At 15.7% G+C, this 25,056-nt stretch overlaps 1 protein-coding gene across 4 annotated transcripts in view; it reads left to right on the forward strand.

The window, feature by feature from the left end:
- The window catches only part of LOC550695 (carnitine O-palmitoyltransferase 1, liver isoform), a 28,884-nt gene extending 5,257 nt beyond the window's left edge, over positions 1–23,627 (forward strand). The window contains exons 2-16 of one of the 4 annotated variants that reach the window (XM_026438847.1): positions 1,927–2,090; positions 2,160–2,296; positions 2,372–2,648; positions 3,202–3,525; positions 4,172–4,371; positions 10,688–10,892; positions 11,966–12,073; positions 12,201–12,226; positions 13,636–13,701; positions 16,686–16,748; positions 20,187–20,301; positions 20,491–20,760; positions 22,593–22,742; positions 22,803–23,012; positions 23,491–23,627. In XM_026438847.1, the coding sequence (XP_026294632.1) occupies positions 1,950–2,090; positions 2,160–2,296; positions 2,372–2,648; positions 3,202–3,525; positions 4,172–4,371; positions 10,688–10,892; positions 11,966–12,073; positions 12,201–12,226; positions 13,636–13,701; positions 16,686–16,748; positions 20,187–20,301; positions 20,491–20,760; positions 22,593–22,742; positions 22,803–23,012; positions 23,491–23,595 (2,397 nt within the window). In that variant the 5' untranslated portion in view covers positions 1,927–1,949 and the 3' untranslated portion in view covers positions 23,596–23,627. The remainder of the gene's footprint in view (positions 1–1,926; positions 2,091–2,159; positions 2,297–2,371; positions 2,649–3,201; positions 3,526–4,171; positions 4,372–10,687; positions 10,893–11,965; positions 12,074–12,200; positions 12,227–13,635; positions 13,702–16,685; positions 16,749–20,186; positions 20,302–20,490; positions 20,761–22,592; positions 22,743–22,802; positions 23,013–23,490) is intronic. The other 3 variants (XM_026438848.1, XM_026438849.1, XM_026438850.1) reach the window with 3 other exon arrangements.
- Positions 23,628–25,056: the final 1,429 nt, after the last annotated feature.

Consider the following 25,056-nt stretch of genomic DNA (forward strand, 5'->3'; position numbering starts at 1 on the left):
ACTAAAAAACATAAATCAACATCAAGCTTCTAAATATATAGAAATCAATATTTTTTATTATATACTATAATTATTTATTTATGTCTTTTGTGTGAATTATTATCAAGATATGAACTTGTATTATATTTGACGTATTATCAATATTCGCATAATAAAAGGAGAGAATGTACATTACATTATTATTTAATCCTTTGTCTTATAATATCGTGACATGAATTAAAAAATAAATATAACGAATCCAAACTATAATTGTTACAAAAATTAAATTTTATTTTTGACATTAATTTCAAATTATAATTCCTGTAAATATTATATATAATACTTCCAAATATTTTAAAAAAATAAATAATTAATATTAATTATTAATATCAATGTTAATATTATCATTTACAAAATATTTACAAGACAAGAGATTTTAAAATATTATTTAACTGAATATTATGATATTTGAATATTTGAATTAAACTTATGCATTGAAAAATATAGCTATGAATTTAAATATTTCTTTAACCTAAAATTTCAAATTATATGATTATAATCTAAATTATGAGAAATATATAACTGCGATACAAATCCGACTGCAATTCCTCATGGAATGAAGTAATTGTTTGCTAAAATTATGGCCACGTTTCCAACTAGACAAATCGTCTAAAGTCCAAGGTTATATAACTGAAGCGTATAATTCAATCGTTCATTTGGAAGAATACATTATTTTTAATCATTTATTAATTTTTACTATAAGATAGAATATATTATATATATTATAATATAATAAATAATATGTAAATAATATAATATAATAAATAATAAATAAATAAAATATAATTATATTATAATTATATATTAGAAATAACAAAATTTTTGAAACTTTTCTTTCATTCTTAATTTTTATTATAAAATGGAATATATTATATATGATTAGAGATAATAAAATTGATATAATTATTATTCTTATATGATGTGTTTATAATAATATTATATTTAATAATTTTTACGCTAAATCTTATTTATGTTTAGAATTCGAAATAAAAACAGCTTTGCGAAACCAAACATAATATATTTGAATGTATGTAGATTTAATGTTTTTTTTAATATTGTACAATATGAATAATAATATGATTATATAATAGAAATTATACAAGTAATTAAATTTAATTATTTTTGAGTTTATTGAATTCATAAAATTATATATATTTTTATATATGTTTTTGTAAGTTGTATTATTATTTATTAAATTTTATATATAAAATTAACTATTAAATTTTATATATAAAATTAACTATTAAATTTTATAATATGAAAATATTATTATATTTTATTAAAATATATAATAATTTATATTGATATTTTCATGATATTATTTCTATGAAAAATAATTTTTTCATTATCATAAATTATATTTTAAAAGAAAATATTTATTTAGCAAATATAGTTTAATTATTAAATCATATAAAATATAAAACATATAAAATAAGTTTTTATTGAAAAACATATGTAAAAACTAATTTAATTATTATATTATTACTAATTAATTAATATTGTAAAAACTATGTAAATCGTAAAATGTATCTTAAAAATGAAAAACAGATATCTTATAATAAATATTTCTGAATAATATATGTTAAATATTATCTTATTTTAAAGCATAAAAAATATGCTAAAATTAAAAAAATTTTTGTTTTCTTATTAATTTTTATTATTTTTTATTATAATTTATTGCTATTTATTTTATTATATTTATTTTATTATATTATGACAAATTATTTTCTAATTTAAATATAGTATAAAAAATTATATATAATATAAATTATATTATATTATATTATATATAATATAAATTTGTCTTTTTAATGTACAATTTTAATTTTAATTCATTCTTTTATCATAAATTTAATTTCAACTTTATATTTTATTTATTTATTTCAGCTTTATAATTTATAACTGATGATATGGCAGAAGCACATTCAGCTGTAGCATTTAGTTTTTCTATTACTCATGAGGGATGGGATGTTAATTTTGATAGAGAAGTTTTACATTTAGTATGGCAATCAGGTATCCGTTCTTGGAAGAAAAGATTTTTTAGATTTGTTGTAAGTAAATAAATATTAATTTATAATATAATTTTTAAATGAATATAAAATAAATTAAATAAATTTTAGAACAATTTGAGAAGTGGTGTATATCCTGCTTCTTTAGAAAGTTTATGGTTTACTATAGCTGTAGTGACTGCTATACATTTTGCTGGTTTTAAAGTACCTTATGATCTTGTTGGAAAAACTGCACCATATCTTTCAGCGTAAGTTTATTTATTTTATTTTTTTTAGTATGATTTTTATATAATTTTAATAGAATAATTTATATTTTTACATAGATCTTCAGTATTGGCTCATTTAGCAGGATCTTTTATAATTGGATTGCTTTTATGGTTGATGGTAATATATGTAATTCGATATACTTTTAAATTGTTACTTATGTACAAGGGATGGATGTATGAATCAAGAGAAAAAGGATGTAATGCATCGAGGATCACTAAAACATGGACCACATTAGTGAAATTGTTCTTTGGGTGGCACAAACCAATGCTTTATAGTTTCCAAGGATCATTGCCACGGCTACCATTACCCTCAGTAGTAGATACAATGAAGCGGGTTAGAATATAAAATATTTCATAATTTTACAAAATATCCAATTTTAATTTATAATTATAAATTACATATATAATTACTATATAAAAAAAAATAAGATATATAGTATATAGTTTTGAGTATAATAATTTCATACAATTTTTTTATAAATACATATATTTATATATAAAAATCATATAAAGATCACATATATTTTTTTATATGAATATTAATATAAATGAATATATTAATACTTTTTTATATGAAATTTTTATTATATTAATATAATTCGTTATTTTTTAAAAAAATACAAAAAATAAAAAGTAAAAATTAATTTATAACTAATATCATAATTTTACAAAATATATAAAAGTTAGTTAGTTTAAAGGATATTTTAGTTTTTAATTTTATAAAATTATATGAAAAATAAAAAAAAAATAAAATACTAATATTATTTTTGATATTATATATATTATTATATATTATTAGATATAGATTATATTCATTCATTTCTTTTTTTATTTATATTTATCGAATCTATATGTATATTTATATTTATGTGTATATATTTAAATAGTACCTACGAAGTGTTCGACCATTGCTCGATGATGAAAATTATGCTCGAATGGAGACATTAGCTAATGAATTTCAAAAAGGAATTGGTGTGAAACTTCAGCGATATTTAATTTTAAAGTCTTGGTGGGCTACTAATTATGTTTCTGATTGGTGGGAAGAATATGTGTATTTACGTGGACGATCTCCTATTATGGTTAATTCAAATTTTTACGGTATCGATGCTATTCTTATGTATCCTACTAATATACAAGTTGCTCGTGCTGCAAGTGTTATTTATTCGTGTCTACAATATCGACGGCTCATTGAACGACAAGAATTAGAACCGGTTAGTAAATTATTTTTTATTATATAGATAATATATTATATAGATAATATATTTTTTTTATATTTTTATAATTAATTAATCATTTGATAATTATTTGCGAAGAGACAGTATTAATTGTTTTAAATAATTTTCCATAACAGAATAGAATAAAATTTTTTTCATTTGAAACTTCATTTTTGAAACAATGAATTTGAAAATTGTTTAAATATAAGTGAAATAGGCTGATTCCCGATTAAATACGAATAAATTATTAATAGGAAGATATTCTACATATAAAATATAAAATTAATTTTATTTCATTTAAAAATTAGTTTTCAAAGAAAGCAAATTTTAGAAATTTTATTGATTGTATATCTTTTTGATTTTCTCAAAAATAAGAAGTTAAACAATAAAATTTTATTCTATATTTTTTTGTTTATTTTAATATATAGAATAAGATTGTATCGATAATTCGTTTATATTCAATAGAAAATTAGTTAATTTCATTTATATTGAAAACTTTTTAAACTTAATTTTATCGAAAATTAAACTTTAATAAAAAAATTATTCAATTTTTTTATCATTTTCTTTATATTTCACATTATATTTCACACTAAACTATTACATATAAATTTAAACAATTTTTATTTTTTTATTGTTTTTGCAGATATTAATTCAAGGATTGGTACCTCTTTGTTCATGGCAATATGAAAGAGTATTTAATACTACAAGAATACCAGGACGTGAAACAGATAAAATTGTACATTATCAAGATTCTAAACATATTGTTGTATATCATAAGGGAAAATATTTTAAAGTTCCTATTTATCACAAAAATAGAATTCTTCAACCTTCTGAAATTGAAATGTAAGTCAAATACAATTTTATATTTTTATATTTATATTTATATTTCTTAATCATATATGTTTTTTAATATATTTAAAATTATTTTATTATAGTATAATAATAGTATAATAGTATAATAGTATAATAGTATAATAATAATAGTATAGTATTTATTTTATTATAGTATAATAACCAAAGATATGAAATTATTTTTTTAAAAATAAGATTTTATTATATATTTTTATTTACATAATTTTAATATAATTAAATATATAATAAAATTGTTTTTTTTAATTTTATTTTAAAAATAAAATAAAAATATGCAAAATAATCTCAATATAGATTAAAATTATTTAAATAAAAAAAAAATATTAAAATATATAGATTATTAGTATTAATACTTTGTACATGTATTAAGATATATTCATAGATGAAAATTTTTATATTTATGAAATTAAAATTTATTCTTTTTGATGCTATAAAATAAAAAATTTTGTCTTAGATTTTATTGATAATTAAAAAAGAAGATTTTTCATAAATTTCAATGACTAAAATATGTTGTCAGATTATGTGATATTAAATAATTTTTTTCTATATGTATTACTATCATTTCATTTTAATTTTTAAGATATTAGCAAAAAAACTTCCTAGTATAAATAATTATCAAAGCTACTATTCTTACATAATTTAACTTAAACTTTACTTATGATGATAATGATGCTAGCACATAACTTTTCTATAGACAAAGTTTTTTAAAATTTGGCGATATATACGAACTTTCTTGTTATTCATAATTATTATTTCGGATACATAACAAAATTTTTATCTTAATGAAAATATAATTTTGATAATCGAATTTTTTAATATAATAAAAATATTTTGACTTATAAATTCAAAACTGAGACTTAATAAAATAAAATTTAAAATATATCTGAAATCAAATATATATATTCTTATACATATCTCTATAATTAGGTTTATAATATAAATTAGATAGTGATATTTAGTATTATCATCATCATCATGAATAAAGTTTAGATTAGATTATATATAAACAACGATTGTTATTAGGACAATTGCCTATGCTAGAAAGTTTTTTTAAAAATATCTTTCTGTTATCGCATTATAAATCATGCTATGAATTTTATTATAGCAATCCCATTTTTATTTTATTTTATTTTATTTCTTTATAATTCATACAATACTTTAGAGAACAATTTATTAGTGAATTTATTTTTCATTAATTCAATTATATCTTTAAAACTTTTATTATATTTTGTATTTAAGATATCAGTAGATATGATTTTATCGACATGATAATGCAATAAGATCACGTAATATAAACTTTGGTATAGACAAGCATAGAAAGTATACAAATTACATGTAAATTCGTACGACACGATTTCAAAAAAAAAAAATTATTATAAATATATTTTTTTCACAAAATATATATATTTTATAAACAAGTAAATAATCACAAACAAATAAAGAAATATTATATAAACATGAACTAATATTTTATTAAGAAATTATAATAAAATAACAAGAACAAATAACAAATAAATTTTGATAATATAACAATAAATTATTATATTATAATATTTATTTTTATATATTTTATATAAAAATATATATTTTTATATATTTTTATATATTTTATATATTTATATTTATATTAGTTTTATTATATTATATTAGTTAAATTTATTGTCCATTGCTACAAGATTAATATTTATTAGAAATAAATAATTCTTATACAATTGAAGCATTTTTATTAGTGAAATCATAAATGAAATATATGTTGGTATTAATTAAAAATACTCGTGACAAGTTGATATCAAATCGTACAATTTATTAATTGTCATTAATGTTATATTTACTACCTATAATGATCTCGATATATTTTCGATTAATAAACAGATTAGATAAATACTGCTAATTAATATATTGAATGATTGAAAATCAATTATTATTTTATATTTTTGTTATTTAATTTTTAATCTTTTATAAAATATTTTTTATATTCATAACTTTTAAATCAGATTTTTAAATTTGAAACTTTTATTTTTTAATTCTAAATGTTAAAAATTATTAGAAAACAAAAAAATATAAAAAATTTTTGCTATTTCAAAATAAAGTTTTAATTGTTTAACTTTTAAATTTAATATTTAAAGATTGTTTTATTTAATTTTCAATGTTTTTAATTTTAAATAATATCTTCATTTGTTAATATTACGAAATTTATGCTTATATATACTATATATACATTTTTTAAAATATTAAAAAAATGAATAAGTAGATAATTCAAAATTTCTCTATCTAATAATTAATCAAAATTTTATTTTGTGATATAAAAATTTGTACAAAATGCGATGTACTTACATTTTCTAAATTTATTTGTCTCTTCTTTTTTATAAATTTATGTTCAATTCGAAGCAATGTATAAAATTTATCATAGTAAAAGATATTTTATTTTTTTAAATTTTTTTATAAACTTCTAGATTTTTTAGTATTACATTATATATTACATTATATATATTATGTAATACAATGATTTTTATTATAATATTTTGTTGATACTATAATTTTTTGATTGCAAAATGCAAGTAAATGAATTATTAATGAATTTCTTTTTATAATAAATTTTACTTCACAACTTGTTAACGAATTGTTCACTTTAATACTCAGAATTACGTGACTTTTCAAGCATTATTAATATCTCTTTCTTATCAATTAATGAAGATATTGGTTTAATTATAAATCTAGTACAATATATTATCTATTGATAAAAATTAAAGAATAAATTAATCATTTGCAAAATTATATATATTTTAAAAAAAAATATAAAATTTTTAAATTATATATTTTTTATATATATATTTATTATATATTATATATATTATATTTTTTATTAAATTTATCAGTGGAATTAAAAATATCATGGGAACTGTCATAAAATATGCATTAATAAATATAAGCGATAAATGTTTTTTCGAATTTATTTGAACTAAAGCTAAAATGATATTGAATCGAAAAAATAAAAACTGAAAGTTAAAATGTTTTCATTATGTTTAAATTATATAATTATTTTTAATAAAAATAATGATCTTTAAATTATATTTATAATTTTTGTAATATTTTAATAGTAAATATTGGATAACTATTGGATTCGATTATTGCATAATATTTGCAAAATTAAGCCAATTTCTGATCATATTTTTGTGAATTCTGCTTTATTGAATAGAAAAATTATTTTCTAATTAATATATAATATAATCTCATGAATCCTCAATTTGATTTAACTTCAAGAATTAATTTGTTCATTTAACTAAATACATTTAAATAAATACACTAAATATATAAAAAATTTATATATTCATATATTATATATATTTATTCTTTTCATAATCGATCAAATAACTAATTATAATAAATAAGTCTTAGATATATATATACATATATTTCTTATTGAAAAACAAAACAAAAAAATAAAAATTATAAACTTTAACAAATAATATATGAATTATTATAAAATCAAATATTTAATTTTTTTTTTTAATTTTTCTTAAATAAATAGAAAAATATAATATTTTATTTTTTCTATCCTGCTTTATTTATAAGTTAACAATATTAATTAATATTAAAATAAAGCAATAAAATAATGAAAATTATTGCAATAATTAACTAATAATTAATGTAAAATTTAAATATATAATTTTGAAAGTTTATAAAATGGCACCTAAGTATGAGATATAATGAAAATTATATCTAATATAATAAAAAAATATTTACTGTAGTATTAATCTAATTTTGATATAATTTGTTATAAATACAAATACAAATATAATTATTAGAATCTGATTTCGGGGATCAACATTTTTAGTAATTTGAACATTAAATCCAATTCTTTTCATTATTTTTATTTCTTTTTTATTTTTTTTCTAGTTTTTTTAATCTTATTTTTTATCTAAGTTTTTTTAATTTTTTTTCTTTACATTATTAATATAATATAGAAAATTAAAGTGAAAATTTCATTTTTTTCAGTTTTTTTTTGTCTTTGTTTTTGTACATATTATTGGATAACAGTTGAACAATTTAAAAATATTTTTATTAAAAAATATTGTTGAATTAAATAATTGTTTAATACTTTTTTATCTATTTCTTTAGAAATTCAAGATATATTCACCATAAATATCTTTTATTGATTCATTATTTTTTCCAAATTTGAAATTATAACTATAATTATAAAAACTATATAACTATAAATTGAAAAATGTTAAAAATTTCGATGATATTGTAAATTTTAAAAATATAATTTCGATAATCCAAATAATAACTAAATTAAAATAAATAGGAGCATACAAAACATAAAACTGAAATTTGTACTTTTCGATAATAAACGGAAAATATTTTATTTGGGAAAAAGTGAATTCATTAAAATTTTTTTTATGAAATATTTGTATACAAACAAATATAATTACATGCAAAAATAATTAAAAACTATTTAAAAAGAACACAATTCACATATCTTTTGACCATGAAAATTGATAGATAATAGCTTACAATTTATGCGGATATAGATTTTCGATAAACGCAATTTAATCGATGTCTTTAATTGTGCACGCGCAATATGTCGATAAAAATATGTTGAAAGAGGATTAATATTTATTTTGTTTATGCTATAACTTATATAAATAAAGGTTTAATAGTATTTCAATTATAAATATTATTAATAATATTTCAATGATAAATATTAATGATACAACTAATGATAAATATTAATACTGTTTAATGGGAATTAAACTATTACTTCTTATTTACAAATATAATATCGAAAATGAACGAAAAATTTTAAGTAAAATTTTTAAAATCGGTCATTTGTTTTAAAAATTTAGTATTAATTATATTCATATTTTGTTCTATAAAAAATGTTTTAATTTAGAAAAATAACTTAAGAGATATAATTAATTAATAATTATCATATTGAAATTCTATATATTTTTTTTCTATTTAACAGAATTGATATTATTTTCAATTACATATAGGATTTATTTTCTTTTCAAAATGTATATTTGATATATATATATATTGTGATTATTGGTTATTTCTTCCTATTCCTCTTCTTCCAATTCCTTTTTTCTTAACATTATTTATTTTTTTTCTAAATAAATATATTAAAATTAAATGTCAAATTTTTGCTTCTATATTTATTTATTCTACAGAAATAAAATAGAAATAAAAAATAATTGTAATATAATTTTGTTCATATTAAATTTATAACTCAATTCATGTTTAAAATTTTATAATTTTTTCGTATATACTAGCTGCACTCATGTTTATAACTACTTAATATGCTGAAACATGTTGCGATACACATATCAATCTCTAGATTTTATGATGCAATTTGCAATAGTCAACAGGTAATTAGCATATCAGTATTAGACGGTATTTTTTATCAATGCAAGAATTAGTTTGATTAACGAGCAACGTTGATATAAGTTACAACACGTGGAATGTATCGATATCGAATATTCAGTTTCAAGGATTGAATATCATAATTATATATTAATTGAGTTTATATATATATACATATAATTAATGATGTCTTTAATGATGATATTATAAAAAATATTATAAAAAATCTATTAACTATATTTTTGATCTTCTTGATTTTTAGGTGAATATTATCTAAATATTGGAAAATATAAATATTTATTCATAAATAATTTTTGTATTCATTCAGTTCGATTTTCTGAATAATGCAGAATTATAAAATTTATTTTTTTCAGTCAATTATTTTCTTATCTATTTCTTTTTAATCTTCAATTTTTTATTTTTAATAAATACTAAATATATATTAAAAAATATACATAAATATATATTAAAAAATATATATTAAAAATTGTTTTAATAAATTCTATCGATAATATCGATACTGAAAAATAATGAGACATTTTTAATAAAAAATATGTTTCACTTATTATGTTAATATCAAATTACAAACTATGTAATTTCATAAAACCTAGAATTTGATATATATGCATTACAATATTTCTGTGTGTGGCTATTTTATAAAATTTTAGACCAATATATATTATATAAATATTTATTTATAAAATAATTATGAAATAAATTAAGGACTAAAAATTCGAAAATTCGAAATGATTTTTCTTTTCTTAATTTTCATTTTATTTACACATATATAAATAATAGAAATAATGTATGTCAATGAAAATTGTTATCTTTTTTATTTTTGTATTTATTGTGTTATTATTTGTATATTTAATATTTTTAATATAAATTACAAATATTTTTGATATAATATGTTTTATTTCAGACAAATGCAACAAATTTTAAATGATAAATCATTACCATCAGATGGTGAAGAAAAATTGGCTGCTTTAACAGCTAGTGAAAGAACTGCATGGGCAATAGCTAGAGAAGAATTTTTCTCAAAGGGAATGAATAAGGCATCATTAGATCTTATTGAAAAAGCTGCATTTATAGTTGTATTGGATGATATACCATATATATATGATCCAGTAAGTGACATTAAAATAATATTTTGTTCGTAGATATTTTTTTATTAAAATAAACATATCAAAAGAAAAAATAATTATTTCAAATAAAAATAAAAAATTTATTTGAAAATTCAAAAATCAAAATTTTATTTAAAGAAATTATTTTCAAATGATTATTTACCAAGTATAAATTAAATATTTTTTAAATAATAACAGAAAATAAAAAATAGCAAAGTTTTTCATTTATAAGGAACAAAAATTTCATATCAGATCAAGAAATTTGAAAAAAAATAAGTTTATAATTAATTTTATAAGAAAAATAATTACAACATGTAAGAAAATATTTTTTCAAAAAATATTTATAACATTATATAATAAATATTAAAATACAAAATAAAATAAGAAATATTAAAATAATTGAATAGATATCTTTGTATTTTATAAAATTTACAGATAAATGTTAGATCTACTTTTTACTCACTATACAATAATAAAAAAAATATCTGATATAACATATTAAGTTTTTTTTAATCCAATTAAATAATCCAATAATGAGAAATTTATTTGACTTCAAATACAAAATTGAACATTAAAATATAAAAAATTATTGTCTTTGATACTGACATTAATTTTTCACAAGATAAAAATAAGTTTTTTCTTAATTAAAAATTAAACAACTAAAATATGATAAAAATTTTTACATATATATTCTTCTTTCACTTTTTTAATATTAATTTTTATATAATTCCTATTATTATCAAATGCTAAAAACTTTAACAAAATATTTTCTGAAAATCTAAAAATATCTTCAATAGAAAATATTCTACAGAAAAATTCATTTTTTTAAAATTCGTTATTAAAAATTTCTAACATTGCTCTTCTTTTAGACATCTATTCAAATTAATTTTTCAAATACTAATTATTTTTACTATTTTATTTACTTATTATTTAAATAATATTAATTTTGATTAAATAATAAAATAAGTAACAAATGAAATAAAAATTTTATTTGAATAATTATTTGTTTTGATAATACTCAATTTATAATTTATAATTTTTAATTTTATGTATTTTATGTTTTATGTTTTTATTAGGAAAATCCAGATAAATTAGATGAATATGGTCGAATTTTATTGCATGGTAAAGGATATGATAGATGGTTTGATAAATCGTTCACTCTGTGCATAGGAAACAATGGCAGAGTAAGTAATTATCTAAAAAATAATTTGAAAGTAAATATAGAATAATTTATAACATAATATAATTATTTTAGTAATATATATAATATAATTATTAACATTTTATTACATAATTATTATTATATTTTAGATTGGCTTTAATGCAGAACATTCATGGTAAGTTTTAAAAAATAAAATTAAGTTAAATTTTATATATAATTTTATATATATCTAATAAAAAATAATATATAAAATAAGAAAAACGAATAAAAAATAAAAGAGCTGTTTCATAATGAAATATTTATATTATTTTATACATATTTAGAAAATATGACTTTTTCATGATATTATTTTTTATGATATAAAGTCTAAATTTGTTCTGTTAATATGAATTAAATTTATGTGATATGTGATATGAAACATCTCTATGGTCTAAAATCATAATAAATTAATATCATTAAAATCATTTTATTTAAGTGAAAAATTGAAGAAATATATATTTCATTATTATTATTGATAATATTATTAATTATTGTAGTAAAAAATTCATAAAAATAGTATAATTTTGTTTATTTAAAAAATACATAACAATTCAAATTATTTAAGATCCATATAAAGTAAAAACATTATATATTAGTCTCAATAATTGTCATAAGATTGAATCTGCAATGCAATTCATCAAAAAGTATACAGATATTTCAAAAGATGATATATTAATTTTATTTTCCTTTAAGTTTCATTTATTAAATAGAGAGAAAAGTTTAATATATTTATTTAATTTTATATATAATTTTATCTTATTCAATCTTATTTAATGAATTAAATCAAGTGTGGTTTTATTCAATATCATTTTCATTAGTAATTTTATTATGATATTCCATGAAAATTTTATTATGATAATAAAAATTTATTGTCTTTTTTACTCTTTCTGTTATCCAACAAAATAAATTCTGGTTTTAAAAAAACAAAAAATGCAACAATTAATAAGTTTTTAATGTATATATTTTATGTTAAACGAATTTATAGTTCAGTAAATATCATTTATATATATTTCAATAACTTTTTTAAAAAAAAGAGAATGTAATTTAATCAATGAATTCATTATAATTTTCTATTTTTCTACTTTTTTATAATTAAAATGATACATTGTCTTAATAATAATAATAATAATAATAATAATAAAGAAAATATTCAATGAATACAATAAAAAAATTTTGCTAAAGATTTTATATATTTATGTTCGGATTAAAATAAGATATATAAAATAAATTACTTGAATGTTTTAACTATTGTTGGTGATAGAAAAAAAATGTAGGAGATCAAATTTATATAAATTGATGTAAATACAAAGATTATATAAAAATTAACTTCGTTTTTTAAATGGAATTTGATCTGATTTTTTTCTGTCAGTAATAGTTTAGATTCAATGTATAATCTATTTAGATGTCTCACAATACTTTATATGGATTAGAAATGATATAACTTCTATTATTTATCATGTTAAATATAATTAATTGCATAATGGTTTCACTTTAAACATTAGAAAAATATATTGAAATTGATATATAATTAAAAGTGATGAGTAGGGCAGATGCTGCAGTGATGTCACATTTGTGGGAATTCGTGATATGTCAGGAAGTCAACAATAGAAAGTAAGAACCTAAATTTATAGCTTCTGGGGATTTATTTCACTTTTGCTTCTCCTGCCCATTCTGCCTTCTTTTCAAAAGCTAATTACAACACATTAACTATGATTTGAAGATATTCAAAAAATTCATAGAATTCATTTAATTTTTACATTAAGTTATTATATATAATAATATATTTTTATTTTCAGAAATTTCATAAAATACAAAATGATTCAAAAATACATGTTTTCATATGTAATATTTTTAGAATGTATATGCTAAACTAAATGTTATATAGATATATATTTTATATTTTATATATTTTACATATTTTATAAAGAAATATATCGAAATGACAAACACCAATTTTGATATAGAATTTTAAATTGATAAATAGATCTCAAAAAAATATTTGATATTTGATAATGGTTAATATTTTATTGGTTAATATTTAGTTTAAAAAAGTAAAATCAACTCTTAAAACTAGGAATTGAAATATTTTTGTTAATACTTTAGAAATTAAACATATAGAAAAAAAATTTCTTTTTTCAAACTGTATATTTTTAACTAAAAAATTCCATTACATAAGAAAATTTAAGAAAAATTAATTTTTTTGTATAATGCATTAAAAATTTTGAATTTTTTATTAATTTTCACTAAATGTTTATTATTATTTTAATATATTATATAATTAAATTAATTTAATTATATATATGATAATATGATAATATAAAACATTATTTATGATAACGTTTTAAAATAAAATGAAAGAAAGTGAAAAATAGGAAATACATATTTTTAAAATTTATTTTTTTTATTTTTTATTTTGTTATGAATTTTATTAATAAGATTATTATTTTATATAATGTTTACAATAGTGAAATTTTTCGATGTGTATAAAAGAATACAAATGTTGTTTTCTTATATCAAAGATATCTAAGAATAACGACACAATTACAATCAATTTTATGAAATATGATTTCACAAAATTTTTTTTTGAAGATATTTTATAGCTAAAATAATTGTCTACAACATAGGATAAATAATTAATTATGGATCAATGAATATATTCTGTTTTAATTCTATTATTTTTTTGAAATATAATTATAAATTCATATTCGTATTTAATATGATGATTAAAATATAGGCAAAACTTTTCCAAATGAATTCATACATTTTATCAAATTTTATTGCTTATCTTGATATTATGTGATAAAAATATTAAATTTCACAATTAATACACGCAATTTTTGTAACTTCATTCTTTAACTCTATTATTTATTGTCTTATGATGTATTATAAACTTGGATACAAGAAAAAAACTCTTTTATTTTTTAAATATTTTTTTTTTATAGATACTTTTTAAATTTCATTATTGTATCTTCAAAACTGAAGTTATATGTTTTATAAGTCTTATTTTTCTAAAGACATAAAAATCAATATTAAGATTCTTCTTATAACTAATAATATAATTATTTTTTGATCTTAAATTCAATAAATTTTTATATTGTTTCTTCTGAAACTGTGCGCCAATTATTCAATCTGTATATATATATATATATATACATTCTGTATTTGGCACAATTTTGTTTGCAATGTAATTATCATATTTACAATAAATATGAATGTATATTAAAAAAATAATAAAACTGAAATATAATTATTGATTAATTCTATGTTGTAGACAAGTTTCGAAATATTTCTGTTTTAGTTATATGATTATATATTCTGCAAGAAAATTTGAAAATCTTATAAAATCATATTTCACAAAATTAATTGTAATAATCATTGCGATAGTATCGTTATTTTTAAATATTTTTAAATCTTGTAATATTTGTTTATATATTCAAATATGTGTTTTTCATACTTCAAAAATTTTCAGTCTTATTTATAAAACCATAACAAAGTAAAAAAAAAAAAAACAAAATTTCAAAAACTCCTATTTTCGTCTATAATGTATATATTATTTATATATATTATTATATATACATTATCACAAATGTAAATTAACATTGAATTAAAAAAATTAATAAAAAATTCAAAATTTTCAATATATAAAAAAATTAAATTTTTTATTAAATTTTATACTAAATTCAAAAATATAATAAAAAAAATATAAACAAAATTGTTTGAAATAAAAATTTTTTTCTATTCTATCTATTTTTATTATTTATTTTTAAAATTAAAAAAAAATGTTTTCAAGCCTCAACTTTGAAAACTGAACTCATTACTTTAAAGTAGATATTAATCGATAAAAAAATAGGTGTCAAACATTTTTTTGAAAACTATTTCCTATAAATTTTATCAAAATCGACATGCCATTTCAATGTTTCCTTATTAATATAATTTATAAATAATTAAAAAAATATTAATAATTATAATTAATAAACTAATCGAAGTGTTTGCTTTGTATCTTAACATACGTTATTACATATTTATTATTATTAAATTTCATATATATTATTAATTATTATTAATTTCGTTCAGAAATATCAATATTAAATATAGATTTTAAAAACTCAAAAAAAAAAATTTAATGTTGAAATCAAAAAATTGAAATGTTTATATAATAACTATCTGTTTATAAATAAAAATATAGTATTTGTTGATATATGAAGTGGATATTTTAAATATTTTCTTTAATTACAAATTCAAAGAATAAGATATGCAAAATATATGACTTTTTTTTTATTGTTTTTGAATCATTCTGTATATTTAGGATCAAAAGTAAAATAATTATATCCTAGATTATTTAATATTTTTTGTAATTTATTTTTACAGAAAAATATTTTATTTTTTTTTATTTCATGTATGTTTTATTTATATTTGTATATATCTTTTCAAAAAACCTATATATATTTTAGCATTATTTATTTCTATTTTGGTAATTAGTAGTAATTGGTAGAATAATATACTAATACATTGTATTATATTATTAATTGTAAAATTATAATATTATACCTTACACATAATGATTCTACTAATTTTGGTCACAATATGCTTATTAGGGCTGATGCTCCTATTATGGGATCTCTATGGGAATATGTTATCGCTAAAGACATGGAAATGGGGTAATTTTTTTCTTATTTTTCTTTGTATCTTTTTTCTTATTTTTCTTCTTAAATAAAATCTTTTACAATTTAGTTTTTAATTAAAACTAATTCATTTTTAATAAATATTATGATATATAATATTTTCTTTATTTCTTTTTAATACGCATATTTTATTACAAAAAGATAGTACACAATAAATTAGTCCGTTTTTATAAAAAAATTTTTATAAAGTATAATATATCATAAAAAATCGAAAAGAAAAGTTTTATTATTGAAATGAACTTTTATTTTATTATTATGAAATGAAATCATTAAAAGTGTAGAAAATTTTTTTTATATAATCAGAACAAGTTTAAAATATTTTTACATAGTATTTTTAAACAGTAATAAATAAAAAAAAATAATTAAAATCCATTAGGAAGAAAAAGATTAATGTATCATATAATATTGATTTAGCTAAAAAGTATTAAAATAATATTTTATAAGTATTAAAATACTTATAAAAATGATTGAATTAAAAAATATTTAATTTTATTTTTAAATTTACTTTATGAAAACCAAAAAGATGCAAAATAATTTTTATTTTTACATAAATCTATTTATTATTTTTTTTTAATTATAAAAATTTAAAATTTTTTTAATTATAAAAATAAAGTAAAAAATTAATTAAGCTAATATGTAAATAAATCTTTTTTAAAAAGTTTTTAATTATTTTTAAAAAGTTAGTAATTATTTTTATTTTTTTATTTTTTTAAATTGAAATTTAATAATAATAATTAAATATATAATAATAAAATATATATATAATATAACAAATAATAGTTAGTGAAAAATTTAATAATATTTATTTTTAAATGTTTGACAATTTAGCATTAATCGTGAGCAAAAATCAAGTGTGAAAAAGATAAAAAATTTTAATCTAATTCAATTATATTGTACAAACAGTATAGTAAAAACAAGAATTTCATTGAAATTAAAAAGTAAGATCTGAAATATTTTTTATATATAACAGTTATATCAAACTCTTATAAGAAATATCAGAATTTTAAGAAGTACTATCTATTTGTAAATATGTGTTATATAAATATAAACTAACTAATTTTTTTATATATGTATAATATATGTATAATATATATATGTATATATTTAATATTAATTGCTCAAAAAATATTGTAAACTTAAAAAATCAATAAGCTACTGAATTATACGAGTTTTAAATATATGAACAATCTAATAAAAATATGCAAAATTTAAAACTTTAATCAGAATTATAAAAAATATATCATAATTTTATTTCATTGATGTACTTAGTTTATGATTGCTATTGTCATTGAATCATTTGGCATTATCAATGTATTATATATTTATATAATATATTTGTATATATTTATATATATATTATATCATATATATATATATATATATTTTTTTTTTTTAAGTTTGCTATATTTTTATTTACATTTTATTTCACATATTTATATAAAATAATTACGAAATTAGGATAAATTGATTTTCATCTAAAAAAAAAAAAGCAATGAAATATTTTTAATAATAAAAAACAATATAAAATGTAATGAATTTAAATATCTATTTAAAATATAATTATAATAAAAGAAATATTTGAATATGTTATAATAAAAAGTTGTATATTATAAATGCAAGTATATTATATCTTTTTTTTTTTGTTCAGATATATTACAATTAAATTTTCAGTTAAAAGAACAATAACAAAAAAATAGTTTATGAAAAAAAAATTTAAAAAAATAAATATATTGAAAATTATGTTCTATATGTGATATTAAATATTATTTTAATTTTTTTTATTTATCAGTTTAATAATTAACAAAATATATTAATTTAATAATGTAAAGATAAATTTTGATTTTGATGATTTGAATGATTTAAAATGCTTTCTATAATTTTTTTCTTCTTATTATTATTTTTTTAATATAATTAAATTAGAATTATCCCAATTATGTAATTTATATAATATATATAATAAATTATAAAAATAAAAATATTCAATTAATAGTTATTCATAATAAAAACTTCAACTATTTTTTTAAAAATTTTATATATTTAAAAAAATAATATATATATTTTATTTAAAACAAAAAATTAAATATAATTATAATATTTATATTTATTATTATATTATAAAATTTTATAATATAATTTTATATGATACAATATTATAATATAATAATATAATTTTTATAATTATATTATAAATTTTGTTTTCTTTAAAATTGTTTAAATATTAATAATGTATATTATAAAATAGTAATAGTGAAAATAATTTTTCTAAATAATTTTCTAATTTGATATTTTATTTTCAATATTTTCTGATTCAGAGAGATTAAATTTTTAAAGTGCAAAAAATTTAAAACATAAATTTTCAATAGATGAAAAGTTTTAATTTCATTAATTTTTTGTTATTTAAATATAATTTTTTTTATAGTATTTTTTTTCTGAAAAATTAAAAAAATTTTAATAAATTTTTTTCTTTGAAAATAATTTTAAAAAAGTTAAAAAAAATATCAAAATAAAATTATTATTATCAATTATTTATTCATTCTTTTTATAATATTATATCTTTTTATATCTTTCTGTATTTCTTATAATTATATTCTTAATAATATCAATTAAATATTTTTTTTCTTTTAATAATTTTAGTATTTAGTAATTTTCTTTTTTTTTTTTTTAATTTATATGATTCAATATATTTATATATATTTTGTAAAAGCTTATGAAATTAGCCAAAAATATTTAATTTTTCAATATATTATTTAAATAAATTAATTTTTTGCAAATTTATTTATATTGTTTGTTCAAATTCATCATTTAAGAATACAAATTCATTAATATATGCAATTCATTATTATAATTCTGAGATATACACATTGTGATTTACAATTCTTTTTTAACATAAATGATGATAGACAAAAAAAATTTATATATAAAATATTTTTATGAAACACTTCAATGAATTTTAATGAATCTTTGTTATAATATATGTTATTTTCTCAACTTTAAATTTTTTACATTCTAAAAAGTTAATCTTTTTGAATCATTTAATTTAAAAAAAATTCAAATTGATAAGTTAATTTAAATTTAGAATTTAGATTTAAATAGAAAAAAATACTTATTAATATTTCATTGTATAAAATGTTATAATTTACATATAATTTTACATTTTATTAAATTTACAAATAAAAATTAAATATTTGAATTTATTCAATTTAATTGTATTAAATTTTGCATTCATGCATCAACAATCTTTTTGTTAAATATTGAAGAAAATTTTATTATATATATTAAGAAATATTACAAATTATAATATTAAAAATTATATATTTTTAATATTTTGTATAAATATTATTTATTATATATTTATTATATATAATAAAATATCATGTTTTTTATTAAGATTTGTTTTCATATGATATACTATAGTTACAAAGAAGATGGTTATAATAAAGGAGAACCAGAATTTATACCTCCATCTCCTGTACGCCTCCAATGGGATTTAACTCCAAATTGCATAGCTGCTATTGAAGAATCAAATCAAGTAATAATCATAAAATTAAAATTAAAAAATTTTTTATTATTTGAAATTCTAATTTATATTTGATAGAATAGAATAGAATATAACAAAAGATATATAATAACATAATACAAAAAATCAAAATATTTAAAAATATTAAAACTTTTATATGATGTGAAATATTTTTGTATTAAAAGAATTTTTAATTATTAGGTTGCACAAAATTTATTAAATGACGTTGAATTACGTATTTATGTACATAATGCATATGGTAAAGGTTTTATGAAAATTAATTCAATGTCACCGGATGCATATATACAAATGGCTTTACAACTAGCTTATTTTCGTGATGCTGGTAAATTTAATTTAACTTATGAAGCTTCTATGACAAGACTATTTCGAGAAGGAAGAACAGAAACAGTAAGACCATGCACAATTGAATCTACAAATTGGGTAAAAGCAATGGAAAATAAAGATGCAAATGTAAGTAATTTTTTAAAACTTATTAAATTTAAAAGAGATAATAAACAGGCATTTAAAATAATAAAATTTTATATTAAATTTTTTAAAATATAATAGAAATATAATAAAAACATCTAAGATATTTTGGAAACTTATTTACTTAATTTTTTTTTATTATTTTATTAATTTTGTTAAGAAACTTTTCGTTTTTAAAAACTTATCAATTTATTATCACTTTTAATATTTTTAAATATTAAATATGTTTCTTGTCTCTGAAAATATTATGTTAATATTTGAAAAATTATTGATTATGTAATATATATGCATAATAATTGGAATCAATATTTGATTAATAAATTTTATTTTGAAATTAATATATATTATAAGAAAAATATTGTATAGTTACAAAATATAATATAAAGAAAATCATAAATTTTATGAATAATATCAAAAACTTTAATATCATTATATGATAATATTAATACATTTATATAATTATTCTATCAAGAAACGAGTCTTAATTATTTTAATCTGAAAAATTTTAATCTGAAATGCCATATTTTAGATTTAATTCAGAATTTTTCCAAAAAAATTGTAAGATTTTTTAATATTAATTTCTTTACATCTATTTATTTATATCTCAATTATTTACTATTTTTAAATAAAATAATTGAAATTAATGAAAATAAAATATTTAGATTTATGATTTTAAAAAAATATAGATTATTAGATGATATAATTCTGATCATTTAGTTTATGCAAATAAAAAAAAACAATAAAATTTTTAAAAATTACAAAATTAAAGTTTGAATTGTGTAATTATTCGATCTTTCGATATATATATATAGATGATTTTTTAAAATTTTTTATATTATATAAAGTTAAATGAAAAATATATAAATATGAATTAATTATGAATAATCTACCAATTATTATAATTATATATATAATTTAATTTAATTTTTTAACTTAACTTTTTTGATATTTTTTGATTTGATTAGATTATATTTTTTAATCAATATTTCTTATTATTTTTGAAGATTTATGTTTATGTATATGTTTATTTAATTAATAAAACAATTCAAGAAAATATTAGGAGAATTAATTAAAATTAATAATAACAGTTATTTTTAAGTGTATGAGTTAGAATAAAAACACAAGTTAAACGATATTTAGTGATTATTTTGATCTTTAATAATTTAGACAGATTTTTGTAGATTATTTTCAAAACTGTTATTAACATAAGAATTTTATTTTGATTATGATATTTTATATTACTTATTTTTTTAATCAGTTATAATTTTATTATAATTATGAATTTTGACAAATTCTATAATTTATTATTGTGTCAATTTGATATCAATATATAATTGAGAATATTAAATTGAGAAAAGCAATAATGATTTAATTCTTGTTATTATTTTAAGAATTTTTTTATGATTTTTATTAAGATTCTTTTATTTTATTTATGTATAAGTTATTTATAATGATTGTATATATGTTTAATTATATATATATATATATATGTTTTTTTTTCTGTATTAAAATTTTTTCATTATTACAAAATTGAAAATTTTTATACAACTGATTTCATTAAAATATTATGCTAAAAAATAATATAAATGATTTTTTATTCAAAAATGAAAAATAACTTAATTTTTTTTAATATTATTCATAAAATTTTAATATTATTCATAATTGTAAAAATATTATAAAATTAAATAAATATTTATAGTTAATAGACTATTTTTTATATCTATTTTTTCTAACAAAAGTTCTATACAAAAATTTCAGTTTTAATTAACTTGTTTTTATTTTGATATTATAATTTATTTTGATTTATTTCTTTATAGATTGAAATTAAATATAAATTATTAATGACAGCAGCAAAGCAACATCAAAAAGGTTATCAAGATGCTATGTGTGGTAAAGGAATAGATAGACATCTATTTTGTTTATATGTAGTATCTAAATATTTAGAAGTGGATTCTCCCTTCTTGAAGGTAATGTTCAATAAAAAATTTATATGATATTTTTGAAAAATGTTCTAATTTTTCTTTTAGGAAGTATTAAGTGAACCATGGAAGTTATCTACTTCACAAACTCCGCATGGTCAAACTTCATTAATTAATTTGAAAAAATATCCAAATTGTATCTCTGCAGGAGGTGGTTTTGGTCCTGTAGCTGATGATGGTTATGGTGTTTCTTATATTATTGCTGGAGAAGATCTTATATTTTTCCATATTTCATGTAAACGTAGTTCTCCACAAACAGTAAGTATAAAATATTATTAAATAGTTCACATATGATCAGTATTATTTACAATAATATTAACTGCTTTGATCTTTTTGAAACTATATATTACTGTTAAATTTAAATTATAACAATTATTGCAATATTTTAAAATAAATTTTAAAAACATTTCAATAATTTCTAAAAATGAAATTATCAAAAAATATTTATGGAATATTTAGAAATATGAATATAATATTTGATTTCGATATTAATATTATGACTATTGTTAATATTAACGCTTATTTAAATTTTTATTAATATTCAACTTCATTTTTTTGATATTAATCATATATATATCATTTGTATTAATAAATATGTTTTGAAAAGTACAAAGCAGATTAAAAATAAAATATTATTGTCAGTATTATTGGTCCTTTTATATTATTTATTTATATAAATTATTTATATAAATTTTGTTAATATCTAAAATATTTATATAACTGTGATTATTTTTAGAATGCTGCCAGATTTGCAAAACAAATAGAAAAAGCATTAGCTGATATGAAGATTCTGTTTCTTGAAAGAAAGAAATTGCAAGAACAAAAGAATGGTTCACTATAATTATTTTAGAGCAAAAAAAAAAAAAAAAAAAAGAAAAAAGAAAAAAAGAAAAAAAATTACAATACAGTAATTATAAAAATTTATTTTAATTTTTTTTTAAATATTTTAAAATAATTGAATAAATAAAAATGTATCTGTTTTAAATTTATAAATAGAAAAAAATAATAAGTAAAATTTATTCAAAAGATAAAAATAAGTGATAAAAATTAAAACTAACAAATACTAAGTTTAACAAATATTAGATGATAAAAATTAATTAGAAATGCAAACTATTGTGATTAATTTTCTTATAATATTTACATTTCTTTAAAATATTAATCAAATATTTTTTATTTTTTAATAATAATATATATATATATATATTAAATTTAAAAACGCACAAAATTTAACTACATCTATTTTTATAATAAATATTTATAAAAAGTATTTTTATATGAAAGAGAATTATGAAGTATGACGAAATTCTATTATTAAGAAATTCTATTATTAAATATTTAAAAAAATATTTAAAATATTTTTATTTTTAATTTTACTATTCTCTCAGGTAAATTTGTATAAATAAGATATTATTTTAAAATTTATTAAAAGTAAATAATAAAATGAATAAGGCCAATAAAAAATCTTAAAAAAATAATAAATAATAAATAAATATTAATAAACATGATGTAGTTTACAATTTTTTAAGCAGACTGTTAAATATATAATTTAAATGAAATTTTTTATTCATTATGTATGAACATAGTATAAAAAAATTTTAATTAATTATTAACTATCACAAGTTTTAATTTCTTTTATGTTATATCTATATATATTTTTAACATTTTATTTAAGATATATATGATATTTAATTATCATATTTGTATTAATTTTATCATTAACTTAAACAATATTTGTTATAATATTGATAAAATGATTGATAAAAATAAATATATTGCATGCTATTAATCTTTATTAATATTAAAATATTGAAATATTTAAGTTACAATATATAATATTATGTGATTTTGAAGGCAATTTTGTATAAATTTGAACAGACTTAATCAATAATTAATAATTAGGTTTCAAGAAAAAATATTGTAATTTATTAATAATAAGTTTTATATTAATAACACATTATTTTTAATATAATGTAATCATATTAGTGATTAGTTTAAAATGTATTAAATAATATGCCATTATTATTATTTGCAACCTATCAATGCAAAATTTTAATGTTATAAGTAGTTTTATATATATATATTATTCATTTTATTATATAATGTTAAAATTATATTTGAAGGTACTGGTGCTTTTATATTATTTTATTATTGAAATTTACAATTTTAAGATATATTTTAAGATATAAGATTGTATTATTTTACTTAATGTAAATGAAAGAGACAAATATATGATAATAAAAGATTATCTCTTTAAATTAATCTCTTTAAATTTGTAAAAATATGATATTCCTTAAACTTGTCA

This window comes from Apis mellifera, linkage group LG2 (assembly GCF_003254395.2).
Source record: "Apis mellifera strain DH4 linkage group LG2, Amel_HAv3.1, whole genome shotgun sequence".
Lineage (NCBI taxonomy): Eukaryota > Metazoa > Arthropoda > Insecta > Hymenoptera > Apidae > Apis > Apis mellifera.